Raw genomic sequence first — 27947 nt, 5'->3', positions numbered from 1 at the left:
GGGTTTATATCGCTGTCATATCTCGCGGCAAAGTTCGAACATGTTACATGTTTCATTTTCATCGTACACTGAAAACATTGAGCTACATCAAAAAGTCGGCTCCATCTGCTGGCAGGCTGAGGTCTTTTCAGGTGTGCAGGACATTACTGAGGAGCGCTGTGGTGGTTTCTGTAGGCTTTTATGTGGCTGTCTGCCACGGAGGAGCAGGAAGTGGCTTATAGTTAATGAGGGTCAGCTCTGTCCTGGACAGAGGAGGTGAGTGAGAGGAGGATGTTAGCCAAGCTAATGTCCATTATGGACAGCACCTCTCACCCCCTGGATGGGACCGTGGAGGTCCTGAGCCGCTCCTGCAGGAGTGACTGCTCAGCTCCTTCATCCCAGCAGCAGTCAGGCTGAGCATTATGCACACAGGAGGTATCATTTTTACTCCCACACTTTATATGAATTTTGTCATATCCATTTTTCCTCAGTACAAACCACTCTTTTGTACACACTATTTATTTCTAATATGTCTCTTATTCACTTTTCTCCATTAAAATGAACGTTTTACACTTTAGTTCTGGGGAAAAATTACGTCAAATCGTGAAGTCAGTATTTTAGGCATAAATCTTTTATTTTGTACCTCCCACCCCGTTAATGGCTCAGTCTAAATCCAGGCGCCACGTGACACCGCTCCGTTACTCAGACCTGACTCTCCTGCCAGCACGTGGGGGTTTCTGGAAGGGAAGAAACCATCGCATAAACCACTGTTGCCATAACAACGGCTCTATACCTCTCCCTCCTCCTCTTCGTTCTCCATCCCTCTGCTGCTGCAATGCATAATACCCTCCTCTTCCTCCTCCATGCACCTCCCCCCCAGCCATCACCCATCCCAAAGACTGATTAGCGCGGCATCCTTGCGCTGACACGTAATTCGTGGAGCTCTGTGTGTGCGTTTGTGTGTTCTCACTCAGGAATGTGAAGCTCTGCTCGTTCTTAAAGGTCGAAAAGAAGATTTTCTCCCCTTGTGTGATCTTGAAATCTCTCCGATGTGGGAGAGAGACCATCTCTAACCTGTCAGTAGAAGGAGGCGCTTCGAGGAACTCAGGACGGAGCGCAGGATTTCTCCTCCAGAGGAGGATTCTTTTTACAGGTAAACGGGACTACGTTTGTTTCACAGGGAGAACAGACGGCCAGGAGGGCGCTGACGGTTTGGGTTCGACAGATTCGCGCTGTGAGACCGGAGGTGAGTTTAAATACGGCTGCACTGCTGGAACGCACAGCGGGAATCGCGCACTTTTCCCAGAGACGCGCGGGATCACCGCCCGGTGCGTGCCACCTGTGCAGCTCATGCGCAGATGTAACCCCTGGTCAGCTTCTCTTTCCAGCGCTGTGTGAATAAAACTCTCTGGACTCGAAGTGGGTAGAGCTCAGGCGTGATTTATTCCCCTGCAATAACATGGGACATGAATAACCATGGGTTTCAGCAACAGGATTCCGCCCAAACACAGCGAAAGCTTCATTGCTACTAACTATAGGCTTATGATCGTATAGTGGAACTCTTAGTTTTCCCAAATAAATAAAAACAAATATTGATTGAAAAATAAAATGGCAACAATACTTATCACGGAAAATAAAATAGAAACATTACTGCGTTGTGGTTTAGATAACAAAAGAAAAATTAATTCACTTAAATGCACATTCATGTAAATATAAATAAACCAAAGCCAAAATTCCCTTTTACGTACAATAGTAAATGGAACAATGCTGCCATCTACTGGGCAAACTTAATAAGCAATATGTCTTAAACAGAATTAGCCTGCAGCTCAACCATATACATGTTTCAAAGTACACATACCTGCAATAACATGGGACATGAATAACCATGGGTTTCAGCAACAGGATTCCGCCCAAACTATTGAGAGAAGTTTCAAAATTATTAGACACGACAGCCTCCTCTAGCTGTTAGCCGCTAGCTCCACGTGTCCATTTTTCTTACCGTCTAATCTATTAACTGCAAAACACGGTCATAAACCTGAAATCTACTCAAATACTACCGTATGGGCAGTTCATGCAGTTAGTGCACTGTCATATTAGCTTCAATGAGGATTTTCAAATATGTTTTAAACTCATGCTCTGTGAGAGCGGACGGAGAGGAACTTACCACAGCGAAAGCTTCATTGCTACTAACGATAGGCTTAGGGGGTAGCCCGTTTACCAGTAGCAGACTTCCGCTGCGGATTTTCAAAATAAAAGTTCCAAAATAAACCCATGGTTGCGATCCCAAGTTTAACAGGAATTTAACAACAACAAAACCATATCCATTCTTTTACATCGTTACATACACCCCCCTTAAATTCTGTTAAACTCCAAACCAGTTCAAGGGAGTATCAAGGGCCAGAAACAAAAGAACTATGAACAGCAGGTGCTTCGGGGTAAAATCGATACACTAATATTAATCATTGTCGATACAGAATCCTTTTATATAAAAGTGTCGAGACATTGGGTGGTACCAAGCCCAATACCTTCAACAGACTAGAGAAGATGCCATCTACACCTCCTTAACATCACATATAAGAGCACCCGAAATAATACTCCAAATCACATCCTGGACCACACGAAAAAATAAGTCGAAAGATACATGAAACCAAGTCAATTCCCTTAGAGCTAAAACATACCAGTCAGAAATGCAAAAACTGACCCTGAAACAGAAGAAGTTTCCTCAACTTTCTGCGCTGCCATCTCACAAATCAGTCTCTTGGGAGGCCTAACACTTCTCCCATACCTAGTGATAGCTAGCCCATCCATGCCCGCCTGAATAGTCTGAGGCTGTGTGCAAATAGCAAGATCTAAGTCAACATCAGCCATGGGAACCACAGGAGCCACGGCAACAGGTTCAGAGCCTTGACGGAGAGCAGCATCACTGATCACGGGAGCAGGCAAGGGGAATTCACTAATGGAGTTTTCAAACACTTCAGCATTAACTTCAGGGGGTGGGTCCTCCGCTGCGATAGAGCCACTGCTGGGGTCCACAACGCAGAGAGAATGGTGTCCCACGTCGAGGGAACCTTCAACTTCCACCGGCTCATTAGCGAGACCCTGTATCTCTGGCGTTTTCAGCAGCCAGTCCAGTGTCCTGTCATGATGATCCATCTGTGTTGACCTCACAGACCCTTGGTCATCTCCACTGTTCGGGTTCCCTCCGTCCAAGTCAGCACGGGAGGCCAGACTCCCTTCCACACCTAAGCCCAGGAAGTTAACAGGGAGAAGGAGGTTCCTGTGTACAACTCTTTCCTTGCCTGTGTGGCTCTCTCTTATCCTGTACACATTGATCCCAGACCTAACTGACACAACATCATAAGGCGTGGGATCCCACTTGTCGGCTAACTTTCTTTTTCCCCTTTCACCACGATTGGCCAACAACACTCTATCACCTACAGCCAGAGGTGAGCCTTTGACTTTGCGGTTGTAGAGTCTGGCATGGCGCGCTTGCTCGTGAAAAGCGTGGTTCTGGGCAATCTGTGAGGCATCAAACAGGTCTTTCCGCAACCGTGAGACAAACTCATGGTGGCTGATCACATCATCATTTTGCAGCACATGTTGGAACATCATGTCAACAGGGAGGCGTGGGACTCGCCCAAACATGACATAAAAGGGGGCCAAACCAGTCGTCTCATGCACTGTGCAATTGTAGCAGAACGTGAGAGTGCGTAACATCTGAGGCCACCTAGCCTTGGCTGTAGAAGGGAGAGTCCTCAGCATATTCCCAAGTGTCCTGTTGAACCGTTCAGTGACCCCATTGCCCATAGGATGATATGGCGTAGTATGCGATTTCTGCACACCTGCCATCTCTAAGAGGTCCTTCAACAGTCTGCTCTCAAAGTTTGATCCCTGATCCGAATGAATCCTCTTGGGAAAGCCATAAACACAAAAGAAATCATCCCACAACCTGCGTGCGACATGTTTTGCAGACTGGTTTCGGCAGGGGAAGGCATGTGCCATCTTGGAGAAATGATCGGTTACGACCAGGACATCCACTTTCTTATTATCGCTGAGCTCAGCAGTCCAAAAGTCTATGCACACTAGCTCCATCGGCTCTGACGTCTGGATGTTCTCTAGTGGTGCACAGGCATGAGGTTCAGGTGTTTTTCCAACCACACATCTCTCACACTGTCGAACATGGTTGGTTATGTCTCTCTCCATCCCGACCCAGAAAAACCTCTCACGGGCGAGGGAAAGTGTTCGTGCCTGGCCCTGATGGCCTGCATTATCATGAAGGCTGAGGAGGACTTGAACCTTCAGGCTATCAGGAACAACAAACTGAAAAATCTTTCTACTCAAGCGGTGATGCCTTATCACCCTGTACAGGATGCCGTTCTGTACTTTAAGCTTCTTCCACTGCCTGAGAAGTCCACCAACACCACCTGGTTCTGAAGCTGCTTCTCGCCTCGTAGCCTTCCTTTTTCTTCGCACATAGAAAAGGACTCTGTTTATTGCCTGATCTTGTTGCTGAAGGCTCGAGAGCTGGCTTTGGGGAAGAGGAACAACCGGGTCCACCTCAGGGAGCTGTGATAAAGGTGGGTTGACATTGGTCAAACCATGGTCACACTGCGCACTCAGCACAGCTGACACCTCATCAGCATCGATCGAACCCCTCTCGCTCTGAAGGTCGCACTCAGAAACAGAGTCTGGTGAGTCTGGCTCTGTGTCTTGAACAATGTGGCAGTTGTTAGTCAGCCGAAAAGCATCCTGCACAGTACCTCTCACAACCCCGTTGACCTCATCTAGCAGGGCAACATAAGGTTCTTTCAGCAAACGATGACCAATACATGACTCGACAAATGGTTCACGGCTCAAAGCATCAGCAACTGTATTTCTAACCCCTGGCACATACTTTAGATCAAAATCATATGCCGCGAGCTTCGCCACCCATCTCTGCTCACAAGCATCTAAACGTGGCTTTGTCAAGATGTAGGACAAGGGGTTATTGTCTGTCCAAGCAGTGAAGTGCCTTCCTTTCAGCCAGTGGCTGAACTTGTCACACACGGCCCATTTAAGCGCCAAGAACTCTAGTCTGTGCGCTGGGTAGTTCATCTGAGACCGTGACAATGTCTTGCTGGCAAAGGCAACAGGTCGAGCCACTGTCTCGCCAGGAGAAACCTGTGAGAGTACTGCCCCGATGCCATCAAAGGAGGCATCAACCGCCAGGATGAAAGGCTCACTAAAGTTGGGATGAGCCAGGGTGACAACATTAACTAGTTCCATCTTGAGCGTTTGAAATGATGTGCGACATGCTGATGTCCAGTCACTTGGTGTCAGAGATGGTTTGGCAGAGGGTTGCTTCCTGAGCTTCTTTCCTTTCCTCCCATGGGGAATTGCCTGTCGTCCCGAAAGTAACCTAAACAAGGGCTTGGCCTTCGCAGAACAATCAGGGATGAAATGTTGGTAATAGAGGATCATTCCTAAGAAGGACCGGATCTTCTTCTGGGAGGGAGTCACACCATCGCTCTCCATAAGCTGTTCTTCCCTGATGTTGGTAATGGTGTTAACCTTGTCCGGATCAGTTCTCACACCATCCGCACAAATGACATGTCCAAGAAATCTAACTGACCTCTTAAGAAGATGGCATTTCTTAGGGGCCAGCTTAAGGTTGTGACTCCTCAACCGAGAGAAGACCATCTCAAGACGCTGAAGGGCAGTTGCCTCGTCAGGCGCAAACACCATCAAGTCGTCCAAGTAACAAAGCAAGCTGCTGAAATTCTCGTCACCAAAGATCGACATCATCATTCTCATGAATGTCGCCGGACTGTTCGACAGGCCCTGAGGCATCCGGTTGTACTCATGGAGACCAAAGGGCGAGGAGAATGCTGTGTATTTCTTGTGAGGCTCGTAGAGAGGCACATTGTAAAATCCAGAGGTCAAATCCATTGTTGAAAAGAGAACATTTCCACTGAGAGCAGCCAGGGCGTCGGCTTGGTGTGGCAGCGGGTGCGCGTCTTTAACAGTCTTTGCATTGAGCCATCTGAAATCAGTGCAAATGCGCAGGCTGCCATCCTTCTTCCACACCAAGACCAGCGGCGATGCATACTCACTGTTCGACTTCCGGATTATGTCCCTTTCTTCCATCTCATTCAGAGCAGTTCTTAGCTTCTCATACTGACTCGGCGGTACTCTGCGATAAGGCAAACGAAAAGGCTTCTCATCCACAAGGTGTATTTTGTGGACAAAATCGGTAGCTTCTCCACAGTCCATTTTATCCTTAGAAAAGATAGACTCATACTTTTCCACAAGCTGCAGAAGCTGATCTTTCCATCTGTCAGACACCTCACAACTGTCTAAGTCCAAGTCTTGTAGTCCTAGTCTGTGCAAGAGTTCCTTCCTTTGTTCAACAGACCTTATGGGAACAGAACCCTGTTCAAAAGAGTGGCTGTTAGACATGATCTTTTCAGGGGGAGACAGCTCTTCAACTGCGACACAGGGGTAGACATCAGCGATTTTACAGTTCTTCCTCAGAATCACACGCTTGTTGCTGGGGTTAATCACCTTGAGAGGAACCCATTTGTCACCCCACAATGATGAGACGGAGCGGCCAACCAGGATGTCTCTGGGTCTACACCGTGACTGTGTAGGCTCAACAATAACAGTGCAGCCTGCTGATAGAGGTGAAGAGGGAGGTAATTTACCCCACACAAGGTGTTCCTGAAGGGGTTCCAGCGTAACACGCTGTCTCAACTTCACTGTGCCAATCTTATCAGGCACCGCCCCTCCTCGCCAACGCTCAACATTGGAAAGCATGGATAAAAACTGTCTACAGTCATCATTGGTGACATCACCTGAAATAGATACAAGCCTCCAATACTCATCCGTATTCTTCATTACATGAATCAACGACTTAATAGCGTTACTGCCAATAATCATGTCGTCACTTTGGCCTGGAATAACCAGCGTGGGGATGAGCAGCTTGAAACCATAAAGAGTCACTTCCAAATCACAAACTGCTTTAGGTTGGAACTGGTGGCCCCCAGCACCAACAACAACAATGTCATTAGCTGGTTCGAGCTTCAGATCAGGGCAGGACTGTAAAAGCCGCGTAGCAGTAGCCTCACTAATAGAGCACGACATAGAGCCACTGTCGATCATGGCTCTCAGTGAAACTCCGCCCACAGTCCCCACAGTCGTATAAAACAAACTGTCAGATTTCTTAATTCTTTGCGTCATTTGGAAGACAACTGTCGTACCAGGTGGCGAAGTGGAGCACAGAGATTCATACATGGATCCCAGGTCATCGCTGTCGCAAGTGGGAGAGTCACTCAGATGATCCACACTTTCCTCCCTCAAATGTGGATCAACTAGTTTTCCGACCGTCGAGGGGCAGAAGACGACGAGGATCCAGGACACGCACGCCTGGTGTGGTCAGGTGAGTGGCACAGAAAACAGAGTTTGTGATCTCGGCAGTGCATGAAAGCTGTGTGCGACATATCATGACAGACGGAGCAGGGCTTATCATGTAGGCCCTCAATCCTGGAACGTCTGGAGTTAGGCCGTGTGGTCAAACCAGGCTGAAAGGATCTTTGCAGAAGAACCTTCTCAAGCATGCCTATGAGCCGCTCCAAAGCAGCTGAATCTGTCGACTGTGGCTGAATGTGCTTCTCTGTTGGCTGGACAGGCAACGTTGTTGATATCTGCTGCGTATTCACTGCAACTCTCTCGGCCGTCGTGCTGCTTGAGTTCAACGTTCCTCCAGAGTGGGACTCACACAGGATTTCCTGGACCTCATTGGCTGTCCATTTATCAATTGTCTTTGATCTAAAGATCATGGCAAGCTCAGGGGAGGGACAGTTTTTGATGAACATTCGGGTGACCTCAGTGCTGGGGCTACCCAATGCCTGTCCCCGTTCCTTCAGGCGCTCAACAGCAAGATCAACAGCACGGTGCAGCCTAAGCCAGTAATCGAATGCACTTTCGCCTTTCTCTGGGAGAGTGGTGTAGAAGTCTGCCAGCGGAAGAGGTGAGCACTGAGCAGAGTCAAAGTGTCTCCTCAGGATTCCAAAAATAGCCTCAGGATCACGTGTGACATCTACGACACTGTTTCTAATGCCAACCTGGACCACATCCTTAGCCTTGCCTCTCAAATGAACAAGAATCTCCTCAGCCTGTTCTTCGGGTCTCAGACTCCCCAGCTTTATAAAGGCTCTCATCAGATCCTCCCACTCTCTCACAGAAATGAGATCAGAACCATCCCCTCTGAAGCATGGTGGGTCCTTAAGCTTCCTGTGGGACACAAATTGCACCGGCGCAGCATCAACAGCAGATGTAGATGACACAGCATGGAAAGGTGTGGCCGTAGGTGCAGGTAAGGGGGTACTAGCAGACGGGCTGAGCTGGGTTAAGATACTCTGCGCTACTCTCTGACCAACCAGTTGGATCACATCCCCCATCTGACTCACAATCTCCCTGGCAATAGTATCTGGGTTAGGAGAAGGTGAACTGTTGTTCTGAGACGTGTGTGACACATGGCTAGGGGGAGGGACAACAACCCCTTCACTGGACTGGGGCCCTGGGATCCCCTGACTATCCCCCCTAACAAAACCACGCCCACTAACAGGAGTGTCATAACGCAAACGCAAAGGGGAACATAACAACCCCCTACCCCTACCAACAACATTAGGAGTACTCGATCCCTCCTCTGTGATGTCCATCACAACAACTAGAATAAAACAAAAATGCTATATATGCTCCTTTTTAAAAAAAAATTGTGTCAGAAAGAACAACAATGAATCACAAACGTGCAGCGCTGAAACTGGCCCACGTTGCTGAGAGGAGTCCACCGTCCAAACACTCGATTGACGGCTCACGGCACCAATGTAACCCCTGGTCAGCTTCTCTTTCCAGCGCTGTGTGAATAAAACTCTCTGGACTCGAAGTGGGTAGAGCTCAGGCGTGATTTATTCCCCTGCAATAACATGGGACATGAATAACCATGGGTTTCAGCAACAGGATTCCGCCCAAACACAGCGAAAGCTTCATTGCTACTAACTATAGGCTTATGATCGTATAGTGGAACTCTTAGTTTTCCCAAATAAATAAAAACAAATATTGATTGAAAAATAAAATGGCAACAATACTTATCACGGAAAATAAAATAGAAACATTACTGCGTTGTGGTTTAGATAACAAAAGAAAAATTAATTCACTTAAATGCACATTCATGTAAATATAAATAAACCAAAGCCAAAATTCCCTTTTACGTACAATAGTAAATGGAACAATGCTGCCATCTACTGGGCAAACTTAATAAGCAATATGTCTTAAACAGAATTAGCCTGCAGCTCAACCATATACATGTTTCAAAGTACACATACCTGCAATAACATGGGACATGAATAACCATGGGTTTCAGCAACAGGATTCCGCCCAAACTATTGAGAGAAGTTTCAAAATTATTAGACACGACAGCCTCCTCTAGCTGTTAGCCGCTAGCTCCACGTGTCCATTTTTCTTACCGTCTAATCTATTAACTGCAAAACACGGTCATAAACCTGAAATCTACTCAAATACTACCGTATGGGCAGTTCATGCAGTTAGTGCACTGTCATATTAGCTTCAATGAGGATTTTCAAATATGTTTTAAACTCATGCTCTGTGAGAGCGGACGGAGAGGAACTTACCACAGCGAAAGCTTCATTGCTACTAACGATAGGCTTAGGGGGTAGCCCGTTTACCAGTAGCAGACTTCCGCTGCGGATTTTCAAAATAAAAGTTCCAAAATAAACCCATGGTTGCGATCCCAAGTTTAACAGGAATTTAACAACAACAAAACCATATCCATTCTTTTACATCGTTACACAGACAGCAGCCAAACCACGCATATGTGCGCGCACAGCGGGTGATTTCATAAGAGGGAAAACACAAGACTCTTCCCCGAAAGGTTCTGCAGACAGCAATAACTCTGAGAGACGCAATACTGAGTCTTCCAAAGCCAAAGAGAGGCGCACGCTTCCCACTGCTTCCATTTGGCCCAGCCGAGCTCCGCTCCTCCGTTTTTAAACTCAGGTTGCCCACGAGGACAAAGTCAGCTCGGTGTTTCTTGTGGATTCATGAATGCAACATTTTGACTGGCTCTCGAGCTGCGCAGTCATCACCAGCTCTCACAAACTTCTTCCATTTCCAGCACTGTTTCCATCATCCCCCACCAGCTGAGCTTCAAACACCGGGCTTCCATTGGCTCTTACATTGTGTGGTGCGCGCAGTGTCAATAAGGAGACCTGAGGGTGTGCCACGGAACATAAATAGTTGAACAAAGAGGCCGAAACCTGAGACCTGGTCTGATTCTTCCCTCTGGTAACTCTAGATGCTCAAACACTGAGAGGCGCACGAACAAACTGCTGCTGATGTGAGCTTTTTCCTGTTGTTGAGCAAGGAGCAGAGCAAGAGGAGGACCCACCCACACCGCCCACCCCTCAGATAAACAGGAGGCGACTTTTAGTCACAGTTGGGACGTCTTTGGTGTGTTTATGCTCTGAGGGTTTCCAGATCTGTCCTGTCTGTGTATGTGTGTGTGTCTGTGTGTGCACTGTTGAGAGACGCCACCACCCCTCTGTCCTCTGTCAGGATGTCCGCGGTGATGGAGCTGCTGCTGCTGCTGCCTCTGGTCCTCCTGGCACTTGAAGGTGAGTGGTGACCTCGCCTCGATGGTTTCTGTTGAGGTGTTTTCCGTTCTCTGTGTGCCTCCGACTGTTTGTTGTTCCACCGTAGAGCCAAACGCCCAGCTGTTCAAAATTTGAAATGAGATGAGGCCATGTGGCGGCTTTAAAATGCCGAGCGCAAACGCACTCACACATACCGACGCAGCATCTGGTGTGTATCTTAAAAGTCAGGAACAATGTGTGCCTGTGTTCACAGAGTGGAGACTCCATTAATGACTGCTTTTCATTATTTATTAACATACCCATTGTTTGGTTAATCGTTGTGAAACAGATGTCGTCCAGTTTTATGTCGATAAACAGACCGAAGCTACAAACAGGCTGGAGAAGCTGGAGTCAGCGAGGATAACGTAAACAATTAAATGATCGATTAACTGGCAAAGATGAGTAACAGTGATGAGCTCCTGCAGAGCTGCCTGCTCTCTGAAGTTGAAGATTGTTTTTTTTATTCGTACGGAAACCAGGTTCAAAACTGGACTTGATCCTTTTGTTTGGTTTTAAGGTGCAAGGGTCCCGGGACAAAGATCAAAGTTGTGTTCAAGACATAGCTTTTCTGTCCTTCTTGGAATTTTTAGTTAGAGGAATTGTTTTGGGTGCTTCTTTTAAGGACTCGGAACAAAAAGCAAACCAAACATCAAAAGCTCAGGAAAAGATGAACCAAATCAAACTAGAACTGATGTCTTTCCTTTTGCATGCAGCACATAATGAGACAGAATTCACACAAAGATAAATGTTGATGGCACAAACACGGCAGGCTCGGTACCATTAGTCTGCGTGGGTGGAGTGAGTGTTGTGTCCAAATCATCTTCTAACCAGATAAGTTGTCAATCAAATCTTGTATCACATCGAACAAAGACGTGTGTTTGCTCTGTAACCAACAGTCTGACTGGTTACTGTTGAAACAACAACATCTGTCCATCTTTTGTGCAGTTTTTGCTGTTGAAACATGACGAGGGGGATAACCTCATGGCGTCTGCCATGTTTGCTAGCATCTGCACCTTCTGCCAATTTAGAGTCACCAGGTAACCTAACATGTCAGGTACGAGGTGCACAAAGAACAAAGACCTCAGGAAGGTTCAAACTCAGAACCTTGCTGTCACTCGATGAAGCATCGAGCCAGCGATGGACAAACCAGCATGTTTCTATGTTTTGCAGTTAAACAGTTAATCACTCAAACCTAAGACTAAAATTTACATTCTACCCAATTTTAAATATGAACCTTTGTACCGTTTTTGCCCTCCAAAACAAAAACATGTTTAGCCCTATGATACACGTATGTGTAGATTCTGCCCACAGAGAGAGAAATGGACTATCACCGTCCCCTGTTTTGCTGATGGAGTCCATCATTCATGCTTTTGTACACGCACTCTAAGACAGCTCAGCCTGCCAGCATCACGCTGCGTGCAGGTGTGTGATTTGAGGGGTTTTTGAAGTGGAGCACTCGGGTGAAAACCATCATCCTTTGACTCGAACCAGCTCCCTCTGCTCCTTTTGGATCCTTTCAGATATCACGACTCACTTTCTTACCTTCACAGGAATCCGGTTACCGACATTTATTTAATTAAAGCACGAGAAACACCTTCCACTGATGTGCGAAAACAGCCTGAACCTCGCTATCCATCACATTTTAATTACTGCCAGTCTCATGAAACCTGCAGGCGTTTAAAAATGTTTCTAAATGTAAAGCCATCGATTCATATATATAAACACAACAGTATGCAATTGAAATCAGTATTGACCATAAAAACAAAACATGCCTAACCAAGAGTGTTCTTTGATGAATTTCTTCAGAAACCTCTATTTACTGAGCTCTTATCTCCATCAGCCAGCTGCTCTTTAACTCACACTCAGTCTCTCAGAACACTGCTGCACGTGGACGCGTTAACACGGCTTCATCCGCCCAAAGGTGAACACATGTCAGAGCTGCAGGAAAGCGATCTGGGCAAAGTACTAAGGTTACACAACGTCTGTCAGCGGGCTGGGCGGGTTGGTTGTGGGCCGGTGGGTTAGTTAAAGGTTAAGAGTCAGCTTCTACATCTGGAGCTGGAGACAGGGAAGATAGAAGGCAAAGCACCACACTGGATGGAAACTAACAAAGAGGAACAGAAGAGAGTATGAGATTATGAGCTTTTTGAGAATTTTTAACCACCCCAAACAAAAACACATTTTATTTGATGTTTTTAAATCCACCCAAAAACTGACTTTAGCTCACAGAAAAAAGGTACCCTGTATCTGATGACAAAATAATGATTAAAAAATGGCTTCAGTATTTATGTAATATTTCTTTGTTTTGAAAAGAAACCTGCTTGATATTTCACACGTATTTTGATTTTTATTTACAGATTTTAAGATTTACATCTTTATTTATCTTTATATTTATTTTTATATAATTTTCAGTGTTAGTGCAGACAGTGGTTGGGTTTCATATAATCGTCTTAGAAAAAGGCCGACTGTGAGCAAAGTTGGTGCTGTAATTGTTCCAAACTGAATGGTACTGACCTAATACTGTTACAAGAAAAACGACATAACTCAAAGAAGAGGTGTCCCTCAAGGTGCCGTACTTGGTCCTCTGAATTTTTTTTTGTTGATTTCTTTTTTTTGATAGGATAAAAATTGTGAGAGACTTCTTTGTTTCTTTTGTGCTGTCATGTTTATATTGTTACGATGGTGCTCATATTTAAGTTTCAAATAACAAGGTCAGTGTATGAAACATACATAAACGTGCTGTGACTTGACTTTTTTTACTCCTGGGTCTGTGCGATATCATAGAGCCCTGATATCCTGACATCAGACACAGATGCCCCGCCCACCTGCTGTGGGACAGCCAGTCAGGTGACAGTTGGCTTAAATGGGATGAGCCAAAGGAGCTTGTTTTACGAACATAATAAACTGAATAACGAACTTATTTTGAACTGTGAATCATGCAAAGCTGCCCGTGGAGTGCAGATCTGGGAATGAGGAGAATTGTTTCTGTTTGTCACAACCACGATCTTCTCTGTTGGTAAAAAGTCGAATGTTTGTCACATCGTTCATTTCAGATTGTGGGAAAAAAACAATTGATCTGATAACAAGCTGCGGTTTTTAAAAAGCCACGACAATCATTTGACAGCACTGTGTGAGATTCCAAGCCTGACCCGAACCGTATTAATGCTCTGCGTCCAAAGTTGTAACATGGCAGAGTCCTTTAGTCTGCGAATGGCTTGGATTCCGCGATGTTTCAATAACGGCTCCATCGCCATTACATCAGTTCACTCCATCCTCTGCATCACTAAGGACGATTACGTTACAGAGGAGCTTTGCCAGATAAGCTAATTATGAGTACTCTAGAGCTGCAGTGCACTAAACCTTTAAAAAGCAGCTAACATGATTTATGGCTGGCAGTTTTCCAAGCATCTGTGTCAGGTGAGAAAATCTAAAAATAATCACCGTCTGTCCTCTTCACAAACCATTCTTCCTCTGCGTGTGCACTTTCAGCCCACGATGAAACTACAAAGTTTTTCAGCCCTTTCTTAAGAGGAATTAAATGCGTGGCACTGAAAGCTCAGAGATGCTTGGATCTTTTTTTTGGCCTCACATCCTTTCTAGATCCTTTCTAACCCATGAATCTGGAACGAGAGACTGTGCCACGACCTAATTGCGGGCTTCGTGTGTCCCTCTCGATAGTGTCACAAACACGTGACAGGCAGACGCATGCACACCTGAGCCTCTGTTCATCCAGCTGTGTGGAGGTTTGTAATCCCGGTGAGATGCTGTTGCTGCTTTGAAGGGGAGGCTTTGATGGGCTCTGAAGGACGAGGTGACCTTCCACGCAGCTTGGAGAGTAAAAACAATCACTGGGAACAGATTTGATCCAATAACATCTTCGATAATATTGAAGGGAAAGTATTTTGGTTTAGCTTACAGGAAAAAAATGAAAACCTGTTGTAGACGTAATTACAGCTGAAGTGAAATCAAAGGATTTCTCTCCCTGGAGATGTTTTACAGCAGATATTAAAGCACAAATGTAACTCCCTGGATGTACTGTGTGCAGTGTTGGGGAGTAACAGAATACATGTACCGCCGTTACGTATTTAAAATATAAAATATGAGTAACTGTATTCCGTTAGTTACCGTTTAAAAAGGTTGTATTCAGAATACAGTTACTTTGTTGAAATAAATGGATTACACAGCGGTTTTTCCTGTTTCATATGTTCAGCTATGCCCTCTCTATTTTTGGTAATTCCAAGCCGGTGGAAACCCAAACAAAACACGCATTAAGAGGGTCTAAAGCGGCCCATGTCACCCCTACTTGCGGCCCGTGGGTGAAGAAATATTTTTAAAAATTATTCAAAAAATATTTAATATGAAGGCAACAGGCAGAGTGTTACAGGCATCGCTCTAAAGAATGTAGCCTGATGGGCAGTGTAGTCCGTGCTGCAGGGAGCATGGACTGCTGTTATGTGTCTGTGAGCGAGGGAGGGAGAAGAAGGAAAAGTACGAGCTGTCGCCGAGCAGAAACGGGAGCTGGAAGCATGTAAATATAATAATAACCACTGCAGCCAAGAAGAGAGCCTGACGAGCCCAGCTGTAAGTAAGCTGTTAAGACTCGACTGTACCCTGTGTTCCTGTTTTCCGTTGGAGCAGCCTTTCAAGTAAAGCTAGTTTTCAGCTATGAGCCCGACACGAACCCGACGTATTATTCAGTAGGGCTGCCACGATTAGTCGACTAGTCACGATTAGTCGACTATCAAAATCGTCGACGACTGATTTAATAGTCGACGTGTCGTTTGAAGCTTTGTAAGATCACAAAAGATGCAGGAATAAGTAGCAGGATTTAAGAGTGTAATAACGGACTGAAACAGAAGATGGCAGCACTGCATGTACAAGGATGCCAGCTGCCGTTAAACCCCGAAGAAGAAGAAGCTGTGTCCCAGAATTCATAGCGCAGCCCAGCTCAGTTTCCAACAATGGCGGCAGTTAGTTAGTTTTAATATTACTCTTATTATTCTTTCTGGGTCACAAAATAAACGTTTAACATATTTTCAGGTGAGAATGTAGCTGTGCAAACCTCAAATATCGGCTCAGTTTATCAGGACACCACATATTTTCAAAAGCGCTCCGACGTTTTCGGAGACGTCTGTTACCCACTAGCTTGATAGCTAGCCGGGGGGCTAGGCTAACTAGAGCCGTGAGAACACCGGACTCCCGGCAGATCGTTTTCAAACCCACCGCCGTCTTTCGCTACTCAGGTTAAACATGATATATGAGTCACTTAGATAACTTAAAAATGTTATTGTTTGGCTTTTTTCAGTATTTTATTTGTTCCTGAGTAAATCGGTTTGGCTGAGATTAAAGTTATAGTTTTTACACAGCTGAATAAACGTCAAGCAGACAGCTGATTATCAGAAGTGTGAGATGCTCGAGAATTTACTCCGGTGTCCTGTTATATTTTAGATAGCAAGGAGTTTATTAAACTTCACCGAAACAATCTGCAGATTTCATTAAAATTTAATAAACGATCATCTTGTCTTTATTGTTAGTTAGCACCGTAAACACTTAAAGCTGTAAGCTAATGATAGTTATATAAGAGCAGATGCTGCTGGTGCAATAAGCTGTACGTTTTACGTCCAATGGATGATGATCTGATTAGTCGACTATCAAAATAATGGTTTGTGGCAGCCCTATTATTCAGAGGTCCCTTTACTACGGTTCGGAGCCGCGGACCTGTTTTATATACGCGCGGAATAGTTTTCTATACGAGATCGATGCAAAAAGTGCAATCTTACCTAATGTCCACCTACTGTTACTCATTTATATTAAGATTTAAACATCTAGTTGGTGTTGGTGTGGAGAGTAACCTTCAGTAATAGTAATAAATCATTCAGCAATAGCGCATTCATGTAGTTGTAAAAAGCATGATAATATATTAAGTAATCCAAAGTATCCAGAATACGTTACTCTCATTGAGTAACGTAACAGAATACGTTACAAAATACAATTTGTGGCATGTAATCTGTAATCTGTAGTGGAATACATTTTAAAAAGTAACCTTTCCAACACTGACTGTGTGTATGGAGGCCTAATACTGCCAATAAATAAATGAAATATTGTCAAATGTGCCAATAATATAATTCATATTACTAACAGTGCTACAACTGAACATCAATAAATACAACATTTATATTTATTTTGTGTCTATTTTTTGTATTATTTTATTTTTGCATTATTTTTAGTTTAACGTTTTCCACTGTGTTCTTTTCAGTGTTTATTTATTTGTTCCTTTTTAACCCTGACCTCTTATTTTCACATTAAGAAAATCCAGTTGGTCGAGTTGAATGAATGAACTCCAGTACAGTTGTTATGAAAGGGAAATTATCTGTAATATTTTGAGCAGTTTCATTTAGATTTTGGAAATGGGGGAAAAGTGATGTGCAGCCAAACTCTGAGACCTCCGGGTCACCCCAAGTCCAGGACAGACTCTGCTCTTGCAGAGGAAAACACATGAAGTAAAGCCCTGCGTCTGTGCCATCAAGTGGCATCTTTGTGGAGTAAAACGAAAGCGAAGCTCTCGGAGCTGTGTGTCTTTTTGTTTCCCTTGTTCCAGTAGAAAGTCCCTCACCGGCTCTGTGTCGGGGGAAATGTCACGGATGCTTGGCATTAAACCCGGGTCATATATGCCCACGGTGTCTGTGGGTGTTGGTAACCCGGCCATGGAAACAGATGTCGTCCTCACTCATCTCTTTTCCTGTCGCTTATCCAATTCTCTTTTCTTCCTCTTGTGCCCAGTTCAGCAAATAATCTCGATCCTTTCTGTATTTTCTTTAGCCTCCTGTGACATGCTAAGCTAGCTCACCTCACTGGGTAGTCTTTTGTAGTCACTTTGTAGTCCTCAGGAGGCAAACGGCAACTGAAATGAGAGATTAACCAGCCTGTTGGGGGGAAAAAAGAAATCTCCTAATCGGCATTTTCTGGAATATCCGTTGCATAATCCTGAACCTCCGTCTGCAGATTACGCAATGGATTTGCACTTTTGATGCTCTGTGTTTGTGCACTGCTGCGGCTGCTGCTCTGAGGAATCGTTGCTCAGGGACTCTGCTGACTGTCTAGTCTGCACTTTGGATGTGAGCTCCTCTTTGTGTCTGCTTGCATGTTCGTCTCGCTGCCTTTTCGCTGCTTCAGCTTTGGACAGTCAGCAACATGCTTGCTCACCTTGCACAGTGTGGCCTCTGACTGCGTCACCAGCCTCCCTCCCTCAGGATCAGAGCCTCATGCTGTCTCTGTGTGTGTGCAGCTGGATTTACATCTGCACTGTAAACCTGAATGCATAAAGTAATTACACAGAATATGTTGCGTAAACTTAATATCAAACAAGGGGGGGAAAGTATTTTGAGTTCCTGTGACATTTTCTCCTGTTATGGAGTTTCTGATTAACATGCATTGATGGAATAATTTCATGGCACTCATTTCTGTTTCAACATGAACGTGTGTCTGATGTCATCAGGTCAGTGGGTGTGGTGAGGTTTGCAGCAGCAAAGATTACAAACGTTGGTTAAAATATTCTGCATCACATGTTTGTTGAATTAGATTTATGAACGTTAAGCTGTTCATGTTGTGCTAATCTGTGACAACATGAGTGCAGTGGGTTGACCTGAAAATATTAGACTAACTTCTGCAGTTCAATTCAGTTTTATTTATATAGCACCAAATCACAACAACAGTTGCCCCAAGGGGCCCAACAATCATATGAGCCCCTATGAGCAGCACTTTGGCAACGGTGGGAATGAAAAACTCCCTTTTAAAAGGAAGAAACCTCCAGCAGAACCAGGCTCAGGGAGTGGCTCTGCAGCCAGAGCGCTCTCTTCTATCCTCCTCTGATCTCTGCTGTGGTTAGTTCCTGTTTTAATGTGTCTCTACTGTCTGTATTCCAGGTCTCATGTCAAACCCTTCTATGTGTCTCTGCACGTCCTCTTCCTTTACTGCCTTCCTGTTTCCTTTCTTTGCTTTTCATGGTAGAATCTGTATCAGGTAAAGTCAGCAGTACACAGACCTGAGTCAAAATGTTGTTGCACATTAATGCTCAGCTGGAAACTTGGTGGAACCTCTTTGTAGAGAGAAATGGCTATTGTTTGATTTGCAGATGCTCCCCCTGTGGGATTTCACAGGGGCATTAACTGATGACTGACTCTCATCGACCTCTATTGGTGGCGAGGATTAGCCGCGGCGCTGACAGCTGGTGCAGCTTACAGCAGCGTGCAATTAACGCAAACAATCAGATCGCATTTGTAACAGAGACGAGAGCCAATTACAGCAGATATGAATCTGAAAGGGGAAAAAATCAAATAAAGCAGCAGCCTTGTGTTTTCTTCTGTCCTCTGAGCGGTGTGTGCAGACGGTGTTTGCCTCAGGCCTGTTTGGTGTTCAGCAGGCTCGCCTCCCAGAAAACCCCCAAACCCCGAGCTTACCCGAGCTCCCGCGCTTTAGAGCAAAGTCATGATTCAACTGTTTCAGATGTTTATAATAACATATGAGAAGAAGGTGCCGAGACTCGAGCAAGTGACAGCGAATGGTGGTAAACGAGTTCACCCAAACACACCCATGGGGAAAAGACTGTATATTTAAAGTGTTATAAACTGTTTATTAAAAGTAGACACGGGCACCATTGTGGAGGTACATAAGGACGACACGAGAGCTCGCCACGTTTTACTCCAACTTTAATCTCGGCTTCAACCAACCGAACTCACAAGGCGGCAAACACCTCCTACAACCCAAAAACATTACCCCTTCCCTTCTCGCTGGGTGTGAGTGGAGCCCCCTACTGGTCTGCCACACTATAATTTTTTTTTGGGGGGGGGGGATGCCAAAAGCGTGCATACTTGTTTGGATAAGAGGGTGGAGCTCTGAATTATGAGCATTCATAAATTATGAGTTTACAACACAAACTCTAATAAAATCGGCTCACAGCTACCAGGCGTTGAACTAAAATCCAGTTCAACAAATCTTCTGACATCGTGACGAGTGAACCAGGCGTCCGGACTGACAGCTGCCGCTCTCTCTGAGCTCGCTCATCAGGACGCGCTTTCTGCCCAAAATGAAATACAGCTTGTTTGAATGTGGCTTTCCCCCAGGCACTCGTGTAATCACTCATCCCTGCTCTCCAAGTCCTCTGCAATCATTGCCCTCTGGCTCGGGTTCGGGTGTTCTCGGGTCCATCTGGGGGGTTTGTGGTCTGCTTCAGTCTCTTCTTCTAATGCGACAGCTGTCGGCTCAGTAGTGTTTGGGTTTATATTTGTGAAGCCTTAAATTGTGTTTTTAACTCTCTCTTCTCCTCCTTCCTCCCCTTTTTTCCTCTCTGCAGTGCATCATACAGCATTGACCCCTCTCCTCTCCTGCTTCCCCGTCTCCCGTGCTTTTCCTGTAGAAATGGCTGTTAACGACTGATACCTGTGCTACCCTTCTCTTTCTTCCCTCTTTCATGTCTCCCCTTCCACGTCCCTCCGTGTGGTGGCTTTTCGATTGCGTGTTTCTTTTAAACGTCCCAGGAAGTAAAGGAACAGAGCGGCGTTTTTGCGTGCTCACGGACGACGTGCGGCTGCTGTTTAATGATTTTTCTGATCAGCGTTGTGTGCTGTGTGTTTCTGTCCTCTCCCTCATTCCCCTCCCCACCATCTTACGATTCAAATCAAACGCTTCCCAGAGGTGAGAGTTGAGAATAGCACAAGATCATTGGTTGAGAGCGATGCTGAGGCCGCAGTGGAAACTGCAAGGTGCAGTGTGAGACAGAAACATTTGGAGTTGCAGGTGTGTAACTCCTGGCCGATGAGAAGTATGTGTCATGATGATGATGGCATATATAGACTCACGCTTCTATATATGAATTTAGCTCAGTTAGCAGTGGCCAGAATGCAAGACAATGGTATCGCTCACTGCAACCTCTTTATTTCCCCCCAGCTTCAGTTAAAAACACCAGAAGTGAAAATGACGCCAAACAGAGAACCCAAACTTACCAAATCTAATCCATCTATGAGCTGAAACAATGAGGGGAAATAAAAAATTGCAAGAAAAAAGATATGCCCGATACAAAAAACTTGCATGTAATGAGCATTGGGACCAAGCACGTAAAAGTCACGTAGCTAGCATTGTTTTCTCGAGTACAGTTTAGACAGTTTGCCTGCAAGTACTGAGAGAAAACACCAAATTCAGCCTTTCCCTCGAGTCACGGGCACATGACAGAGAGGAAGACGGCCACTCACCGCACTTGCCTCTGACCCCGTGACCCGCAAACAGGCCGAGAGACAGAAACTAACTGCGTCTCCCTCACTCTGCAGCTCCGCTGTGCCACGGGGCCTGCGTGGAAGTGGACTCGGACACAGAGGCTGTTATCAACGACGGCTTCAAGCTGGGCTGCATCTACTGTAAGATGAGAGGCGAGGTGGATGCCACGGCCACCGTCAAATGGTCCTTCAAAGGCTCAGGCGACAGCGACTTCTCAGACGTAAGACTTTAGCACAGAATATACAAGGAAGCTGACGTCATTCACGGTTTCTGAAGCCTCAGCTTTTGGTTGGTGTTTGGTTAACAAGCTGCATCCATGAACTGCGGAGGTGAAATGTGTGGCATGTACATACTGCCTATTCAGTGCTTTCACTTCTTGGATGGTGTGTTAGCACATTTAGGCCCACAGCAGTCATATTATTTATCAGATGGTTGGATGAGCTGTAGATGCTCTTCAAGCAGGGACCAAATCCTGTCAGTTATGCTTGCATACCCCTAAAATAGCAGTGGTGAAATTTATTTAGCCAGAAATATAGTAAAATGTTCTGAAGCTAGAGGTTGGATGTCTCAACACACGTCATCACAGCAGCCTCTTCTCTTCTGGGAAAAGGATGCCAATGCATTTATCATGAGGCAGAGCAGAGAGATGCATTTTCCATGACAGAAGATATTTTTCAGTCTGTGCTGAAAACCTACTTACTTAAGGAGACACAACCAGGCACAGCAAAAGGCCATTACGCCTCATGCATGCAGCGGGAAAGATCCCATTAGCCTTGAGCTGCCTTTTAGTTTCAGCATCCATTAATTCACCAGCAAGTGCAGATATGAGATGTAGGCTGCAGCTCAGTCAATATCGGGAAGAGATGTGGAGACCAGATGTCTGTTTCTTTAAACATGCATGAGTCACTGATCAATGGCTCTGAGCAGCATTCACAGAGAGTTGGGGGATGGCTGCGCTCGCAGCATTGGAAGATGGTGTGAATGCAGGAGGACGATTTATTCATCAAACAGCCTAAGAGCCACCTCGTCAGGCCAGGACTCTGCAGTCTATTCACACCTACAGGCCAGTGGACGCTCTTTCAATGATGAGGATGTAACATCCTGGACAGGGAGGAACGCTGGTTTGAGGGCGGAGCCAAGGAGGCCATTTACGTGAAAGGGGAAAGACCATCTCTGAATCGAGGAGGGGCCTAAGGGTCCATCTGTCACCATCTTACAATGCTGTGATTGCAGCCATTCCCCAACTCTCTGTGAATGGGACTCATGGTTATTGATCAGTGGTCATGACAATTTGCATATTAAAGGAACTGACCTCCCAGCCCATTGTTCATTCAGTGGTGCTGGTTTCAGTCATTGTGCAAATGTCCTGTTTATAAGATTGGAAACCTGCAGTTAGACTGAAGAAGTCACCTGGATGAAACGTTTCTCCCACTTATGACGTCCAGATGAACAGAATCCACTTTCTGGGACTTCCTTACCTGGATGATTGAACATGCATCAACACATATGAAAGATTGGACTGAGATCATCTGCAGAGGCTTATTTGAAGAGTTTCAGTCAGGTTTCAGAGCTCATCACAGCACAGAAACAGCTTCAGTGAAGGTTACAAATGATCTTCTTATGGCCTCTGACAGTGGACTCATCTCTGTGCTTGTCCTCCTCAGTGAGCGTTCGAGCGTTATGGAGTTCCACAGGGTTCAGTGCTAGGACCAATTCTCTTTACATTATACATGCTTCTCTTAGGCAGCATCATTAGAAGACATAGCATACATTTACACTGCTATGCAGATGACACCCAGGTTGCACCTGTGTAGTTTATGGATGCAGTTTTCTAATCAGGCTTGTGTTGGGCGATGGCCAGAGCAGCACTCTACACTCTCCTTTCAAATATAGCTCCGAAAACCAAAACCTTTAAAATGCAGAGAGTCTTCTGTGTAATGAAATGATTAGAGTGATTTCATGTGAAGCCTGTAAATAAATATGATTTCACAACAAAGAACGTCAATCCAATCCAAGAACAGGTAGCGAAACACACAAGAAGTGTAAAATGATGTCTTTCCCTCCTCCGCCTCCTCTTCCAGCTGTACATTTATGAGGATGCACGCGGCGAGATCATTGACCCACGTTTCTACGAGCGTCTGGCCTGGAACGGCAGCAAGCATACCACGGACCTGCAGGATGGCTCCATCTACATCCTCAACGTGACCTACAATGACACTGGAACCTACAAATGCAAATTTAGCCGGACCCTCAAATACAGCAACTACGCCTACGAAAAGACCATAGAGAAGAACATCACCATTAATGTGGTTGCACGGCGTAAGCACTGAACTCAAAACTGACTCATACTTCCTGTTCTGGTTTACTAATTTTTACATGAGTTCTGAGATGGGCCTCCTTTCTCACACTAACCAGAGTTACTGAACTGGACATGCTGGCGGTGTTAAATGCCATTATCCGGCAGATACGATCACTTGGCGTGTAGTAAACCCGATACAACACACAGACATCTGTCTGTGTGTTGTATCGGGTGTCAGTACAACACTCTGTTGGTGCATCTTTTTAAGCAAGCTAGTATTTAACAGACTATTCCTCACTTTCCTCCTCGGGGAGAGAGCAGCACACCCTTCCAAAACAGCAGCCCCGGATGTTGAAAAATGGCGAGCAACACCCCGTCTCAGTGATGTCACCACTCAGTTCACCGCCAAAGGACACTTTGTGTGTAAATGAGCCACGTCAGTGGCTTTGAACGTGATGCTGGTTTAAAATACGTTGCAGCATCACATCACAAAGTGATTCATATTGTAGGTAAAGACCTGCAACCATACAGAGAAAACGGTTATTGCATCATGTAATCTAATTTTAAAAAAATGATACTGATGATGTAGAAGATGATGATGCACTTGGCTTTACAGGTTAAGCGCATCCTTTATAAATTCCCTTCCTAACAAAGATGAGACATGAGCTCTCCGGGGTCCTGATTCGGCCTGGGGGTCTCCTCTCAGTAATGAGGTCAGTCTATGCTTAAGTAAAAGAAAGATTATGAGTTAAACACTCATTTTCAGACACTTTTTTCCTTCTCTTGGATCTTTATGATGTCATAGAGGGTCAGGTGGAGTTAAAACAGCTTGTTTCAGAGGGAGGATGAACTAAGATCGAATCAAGACAATTGAAGATTTTTGAACCATGTGAAGTTCAGGAAATGATGATTTTAAATCCAGGAGTCGTATCTTTGTAAAACTCGTATTGCATAAACACCCAAATTAACCCTGTGCGTGTCTCTAGTTACCCGGGGAATGGCGTCCATCCTGTCTGAGGTGATGATGTACGTCTCCATCATCGGGCTGCAGTTCTGGCTCTTGGTTGAGATGATTTACTGCTACAGGAAGATCTCGGCTGCAGGAGAGGAAGCTCTGAGAGAGAGCGCGTGAGTACCGCCTAAAGCACACGAGCAGTAGCAGGACTTTGTTTCCAAAATCCCGCCGGGCTGTCTTCACCTTCCGACCTCGTTTTTCCATCCTACTGTTTCAATCTGCTGTTTTCAACATGACATTTTCCTTTTCCTCTCACTGAGCTGACATCTTCTGATTCTTGTTTCTCTCCTTTTTCCTTCTCACTTTCTTCCAGGGAGGAGTATTTAGCTATAGCATCGGAAAGTAAAGATAATCGTGCAGGTGCACAAGTGGCAGAATAGCACGGGTAGGTCTCGATCACCGTGAAATTCCATATTTAGTTTCTTTTGTTTGCTTTTTCATTTTAAGAAGATGCAAAAAGGGCGGGTTAGGAGGTCATGCAGTAGTCAGATTACATCCAAGAATCACGCAGACACATAAGAACACATGTGTAAGTAATTTTCATGTCAACATATAAGTCATGCATTTGCAGCAAAGCTCACTGTGGGTCAGGTCTTGCTTTACTTTTCTCATCATTTTACTGAATTCTGATTTTACTTTTACATAAATTAATAATGAAACTGAAATATTCCAGTAATTATGTGTTTTGAATCAGTCTGGTGACCCCAGGCTTTACAAGCGCCTCTCGTTAGATGGCTGCACTCAGGCGGGAGATCTTCAAAATAACATAATAACATCTCGAGGAACATTTAGAGAGCACTACATGACATTAATACTTCAGATTTTATGCTGTAAGAACACCTGATCCTGTGCTCACAGCACAGCTCTGTCCAGAAAACCAGCACTGGCAGGTCCACCACTGCTGTGGGCCTGCGGTGTGCTCAGAGATGGAAGCAGGTTCACACTGAGCACGTGCAACAGACACGAAAGAGTCTGCAGACGCCACGGTGACTCTTCTGCTGTCGACACCTGTCACGACTGGGTGGGTCAGACCTCCACCTGTTAGCCGACAGCACCCTGAATGCTGTTAGGTACCACCATGAAGTGGGTGGTGCGTTACTCCTGCGGGACAGTATTCACTGGCCAGCTTCATGTGGTCATGCAAGCAGTTGTAGATTATTGATGATTGGCGTTGTCACCGGCCAACCCTCAGATTTGCCAGACCTGAATCCTGCAGAGGAGCTGTGGAGTTTACATATCAGACCCGCAGACCTCATCAGGAGCAGTCAGGACTGCTGCACACCTCTGAGCCACATCACACTGATGAATGATGTGGGCTTTTTATGGCCCCTGAACCTCATGTTTGAAACCCGCGCTTTAAATGTAGTTTATCAGATGTAAACTGAGCTCGCTGCCTCACATCGCTCGCTGTCAGTGACTTACAGTTTTCTTTGTTTTTTTAAATCTTCAGTTTGGGGAAACGTTCAAGGCGGCTTCTTTGAGGAGTTGCTCGTCCTCTTGTGTGCCCTCTCCTCCTCTCACCATCCTCTCCACAAGCTGGAAACATGGAACCACAGCGAGGAGAAAGATCTTCATGGAAAGTTTTTTTTTTTTTCTAAAGTGACTTTCTGCAGCAGGATGAAGGACGGACTTTCAGAGGGAACGCACGGATGCATCAGGTCTTTGTTAAGCTGGACAGAGGGAGGGAGTCATGCTGTATATAGGTGTATACGTCTGCACAGAACACATGTAGGGTCTATTATACGCTATGTATTCACTAACTGCATGATTACAAGCTTATCAAGAAATACTTCATCACTCTCCATGTGTTGGTGCCGGTGAGCATTAAAATCACTGGTTTCCTCTGCAGGTTCACTAAACTGTGGAGCCAAATAAAAACTGTTTATCATCCTTATATAACCATGATAATCAGTTTATACCACAAAATAATGTAAAATACAAATATAAGTGCTGGTCTATCTTACGTGCAGCTCACTGTTCATCAGCCGGATAAAGTGTCCAAACACCTTTTACTCTGCAGCACGTGGAGTTAATAGAGAGGATTTGTGACGGTTCTGAAAGTTTCCGAGCTCATGAAACACGACAGCTTCACCTTTACACGCAGCAGGAAGGTGCAAACGTTACCTTACAGACAAAGATGCACTCACAGGTTACAGTGGACATATTCTGCTTTTCCTTTTTCTCAGTCATATATACATTCCTACGATGGCGTTCAAACCCTGAACTTTCAGCCCCAGATGAAGCCATCATCCTCCGCCTCAGAGGCCAAATCCTGTTTTTGTGTCAGGCTGTAAAAATGTTTATTTCTGCTGTAACGTTTACTGTAGAGTCTACGGGGACCGACTCACTGCTGGAACTGCAGCTTCTGCAGCTGTTTGCCCTGTGCTGTGGTGGTGCTAGTTACTGCTGCAGACTTTTTGTTTTGGTGGAAGGTTTTGGGATTGCGTTCCAGCACCAACACTGCACTGGTGAACAAAAGGCATGCAAAGCTATTCCATTTCAGACCAGCAATATAAATGGAGCAGGCATGAGCAGAATAGGTCTACAGCAGCTAGTTTTTAAGGTTTAATATTAGATCCTGTTTCATCTCATGTACGTCACAGGCCAGGTTAAAAAAGCCTGGCAGGCCTTTTCAGCAGATCACCGCCTGTTTAAACTGGCTGTTTGACACAAGGAGGCTCGCTGCTCATTTAAACCTGCCCTTCAAAGCTGTTTACAAGCCTCAGTGCTGAAAAAACAAAAACAGTGACTTCCTGTCCCAGATCAGAAGCGGATGCCCCTGAGAAAGTGTAACCCTCAGCAGCTGAAAGTTTCCCACTGATGTTTAACTTCATACCAATGTCTTAGTGTCTTTGTAGAAAACTTAAGGGCTCAAACTATTATAAACCTGCCGTGGGCAAATGCACCACAAGCCGTGCCCAGTGTGCCTCCCGGAGAGAAGCCAGTGGAAACACAAAAGGGAAAAATGTGAAACATGTTTTTCGTAAAAGCTTTGGCTTTTAAGAAAAACATGTTTCCAGAAAGCCACTAGATGGCAGCTCAACACTGCCAGTCTGCATGTTTACTGCTCGTCTATTGTACAAAAGCAAGTTTCATACTTTGAGAAGAATGAGACACACGTACCTGCATGCTGCGTGTTGGAATAACGCAAAGGTGGAAATGTGATGGTTTCTTTTCAGAACAAACACCAGAAGTTTGAGATGCTAAAAAAGAACAAACCGTGCCCTCCTTTGTAAGCGATGTACTTTGTGCTTTGAACCGGCGAAACGAGAAGAAGCCTCCCCGCTGCACTGCTCGTGCTTCAGCAAATCAGAATCTGCAGTTTTAGGTGTGGAAATGTTGCTTACTGGAAACAAACTGAAATAAATCAAACTTCTGACACAATAAGCTGTTTGAGGCCTTTACATGTGTCGGTGATGTCTGTGAATGAAGTCAAACTGAGCTGCAAACACAAATAGTTTTTAAAGTGAATTCTGTGTCATGTTATAGATTCTGTTCCCGGCTGGTCACATGTTAGGAATGTTAGTTCTTCGTGTTATATGTTTGTGAGCCAAATTGTTCATGATGTCACCTCACAGAGGAGCTGAAAGGTTTTCTAAGAACAAAGTTGAGTTTACGGCGAGGAGAGCGTGCAGAGCTCAGCGTAACGGTGACTTTATGCTCTGTTGGGTTAAGATCAGGTGACGGACTTGGTCATTCA

The 27947-nt window shown here is 45.2% G+C and overlaps 1 protein-coding gene across 1 annotated transcript; it reads left to right on the top strand.

The window, feature by feature from the left end:
* Positions 1-859: 859 nt before the first annotated feature.
* Positions 860-27947, top strand: scn1ba (sodium channel, voltage-gated, type I, beta a). Its single transcript, XM_085292780.1, has 7 exons — positions 860-1225; positions 10591-10649; positions 20987-21153; positions 23015-23252; positions 24219-24360; positions 24561-24632; positions 25698-27947. Exons 2-6 carry the CDS (start codon positions 10592-10594, stop codon positions 24625-24627), a joined length of 672 nt encoding a protein of 223 aa, XP_085148906.1. The 5' UTR covers positions 860-1225; position 10591; the 3' UTR covers positions 24628-24632; positions 25698-27947.

Source organism: Mchenga conophoros, linkage group LG11, assembly GCF_057382185.1.
Source record: "Mchenga conophoros isolate Kocher_MC1m ecotype Shallow Benthic linkage group LG11, M_conophoros_male_GT1.1, whole genome shotgun sequence".
In the NCBI taxonomy this organism is placed as follows: Eukaryota; Metazoa; Chordata; class Actinopteri; order Cichliformes; family Cichlidae; genus Mchenga; species Mchenga conophoros.
The sequence above is the reverse complement of the archived record's forward strand: the minus strand, read 5'-3'. Positions and strand labels throughout refer to the sequence as shown.

Bases quoted from the DNA above. Each gene is read 5' to 3' on its own strand.
- scn1ba (XM_085292780.1), top strand. From the start codon at position 10,592: ATGTCCGCGGTGATGGAGCTGCTGCTGCTGCTGCCTCTGGTCCTCCTG. The intron at 10,650-20,986 runs GTGAGTGGTGAC...CTCACTCTGCAG, and splicing joins GGTCCTCCTGGCACTTGAAG to CTCCGCTGTGCCACGGGGCC. The intron at 23,253-24,218 runs GTAAGCACTGAA...GCGTGTCTCTAG, and splicing joins CATTAATGTGGTTGCACGGC to TTACCCGGGGAATGGCGTCC.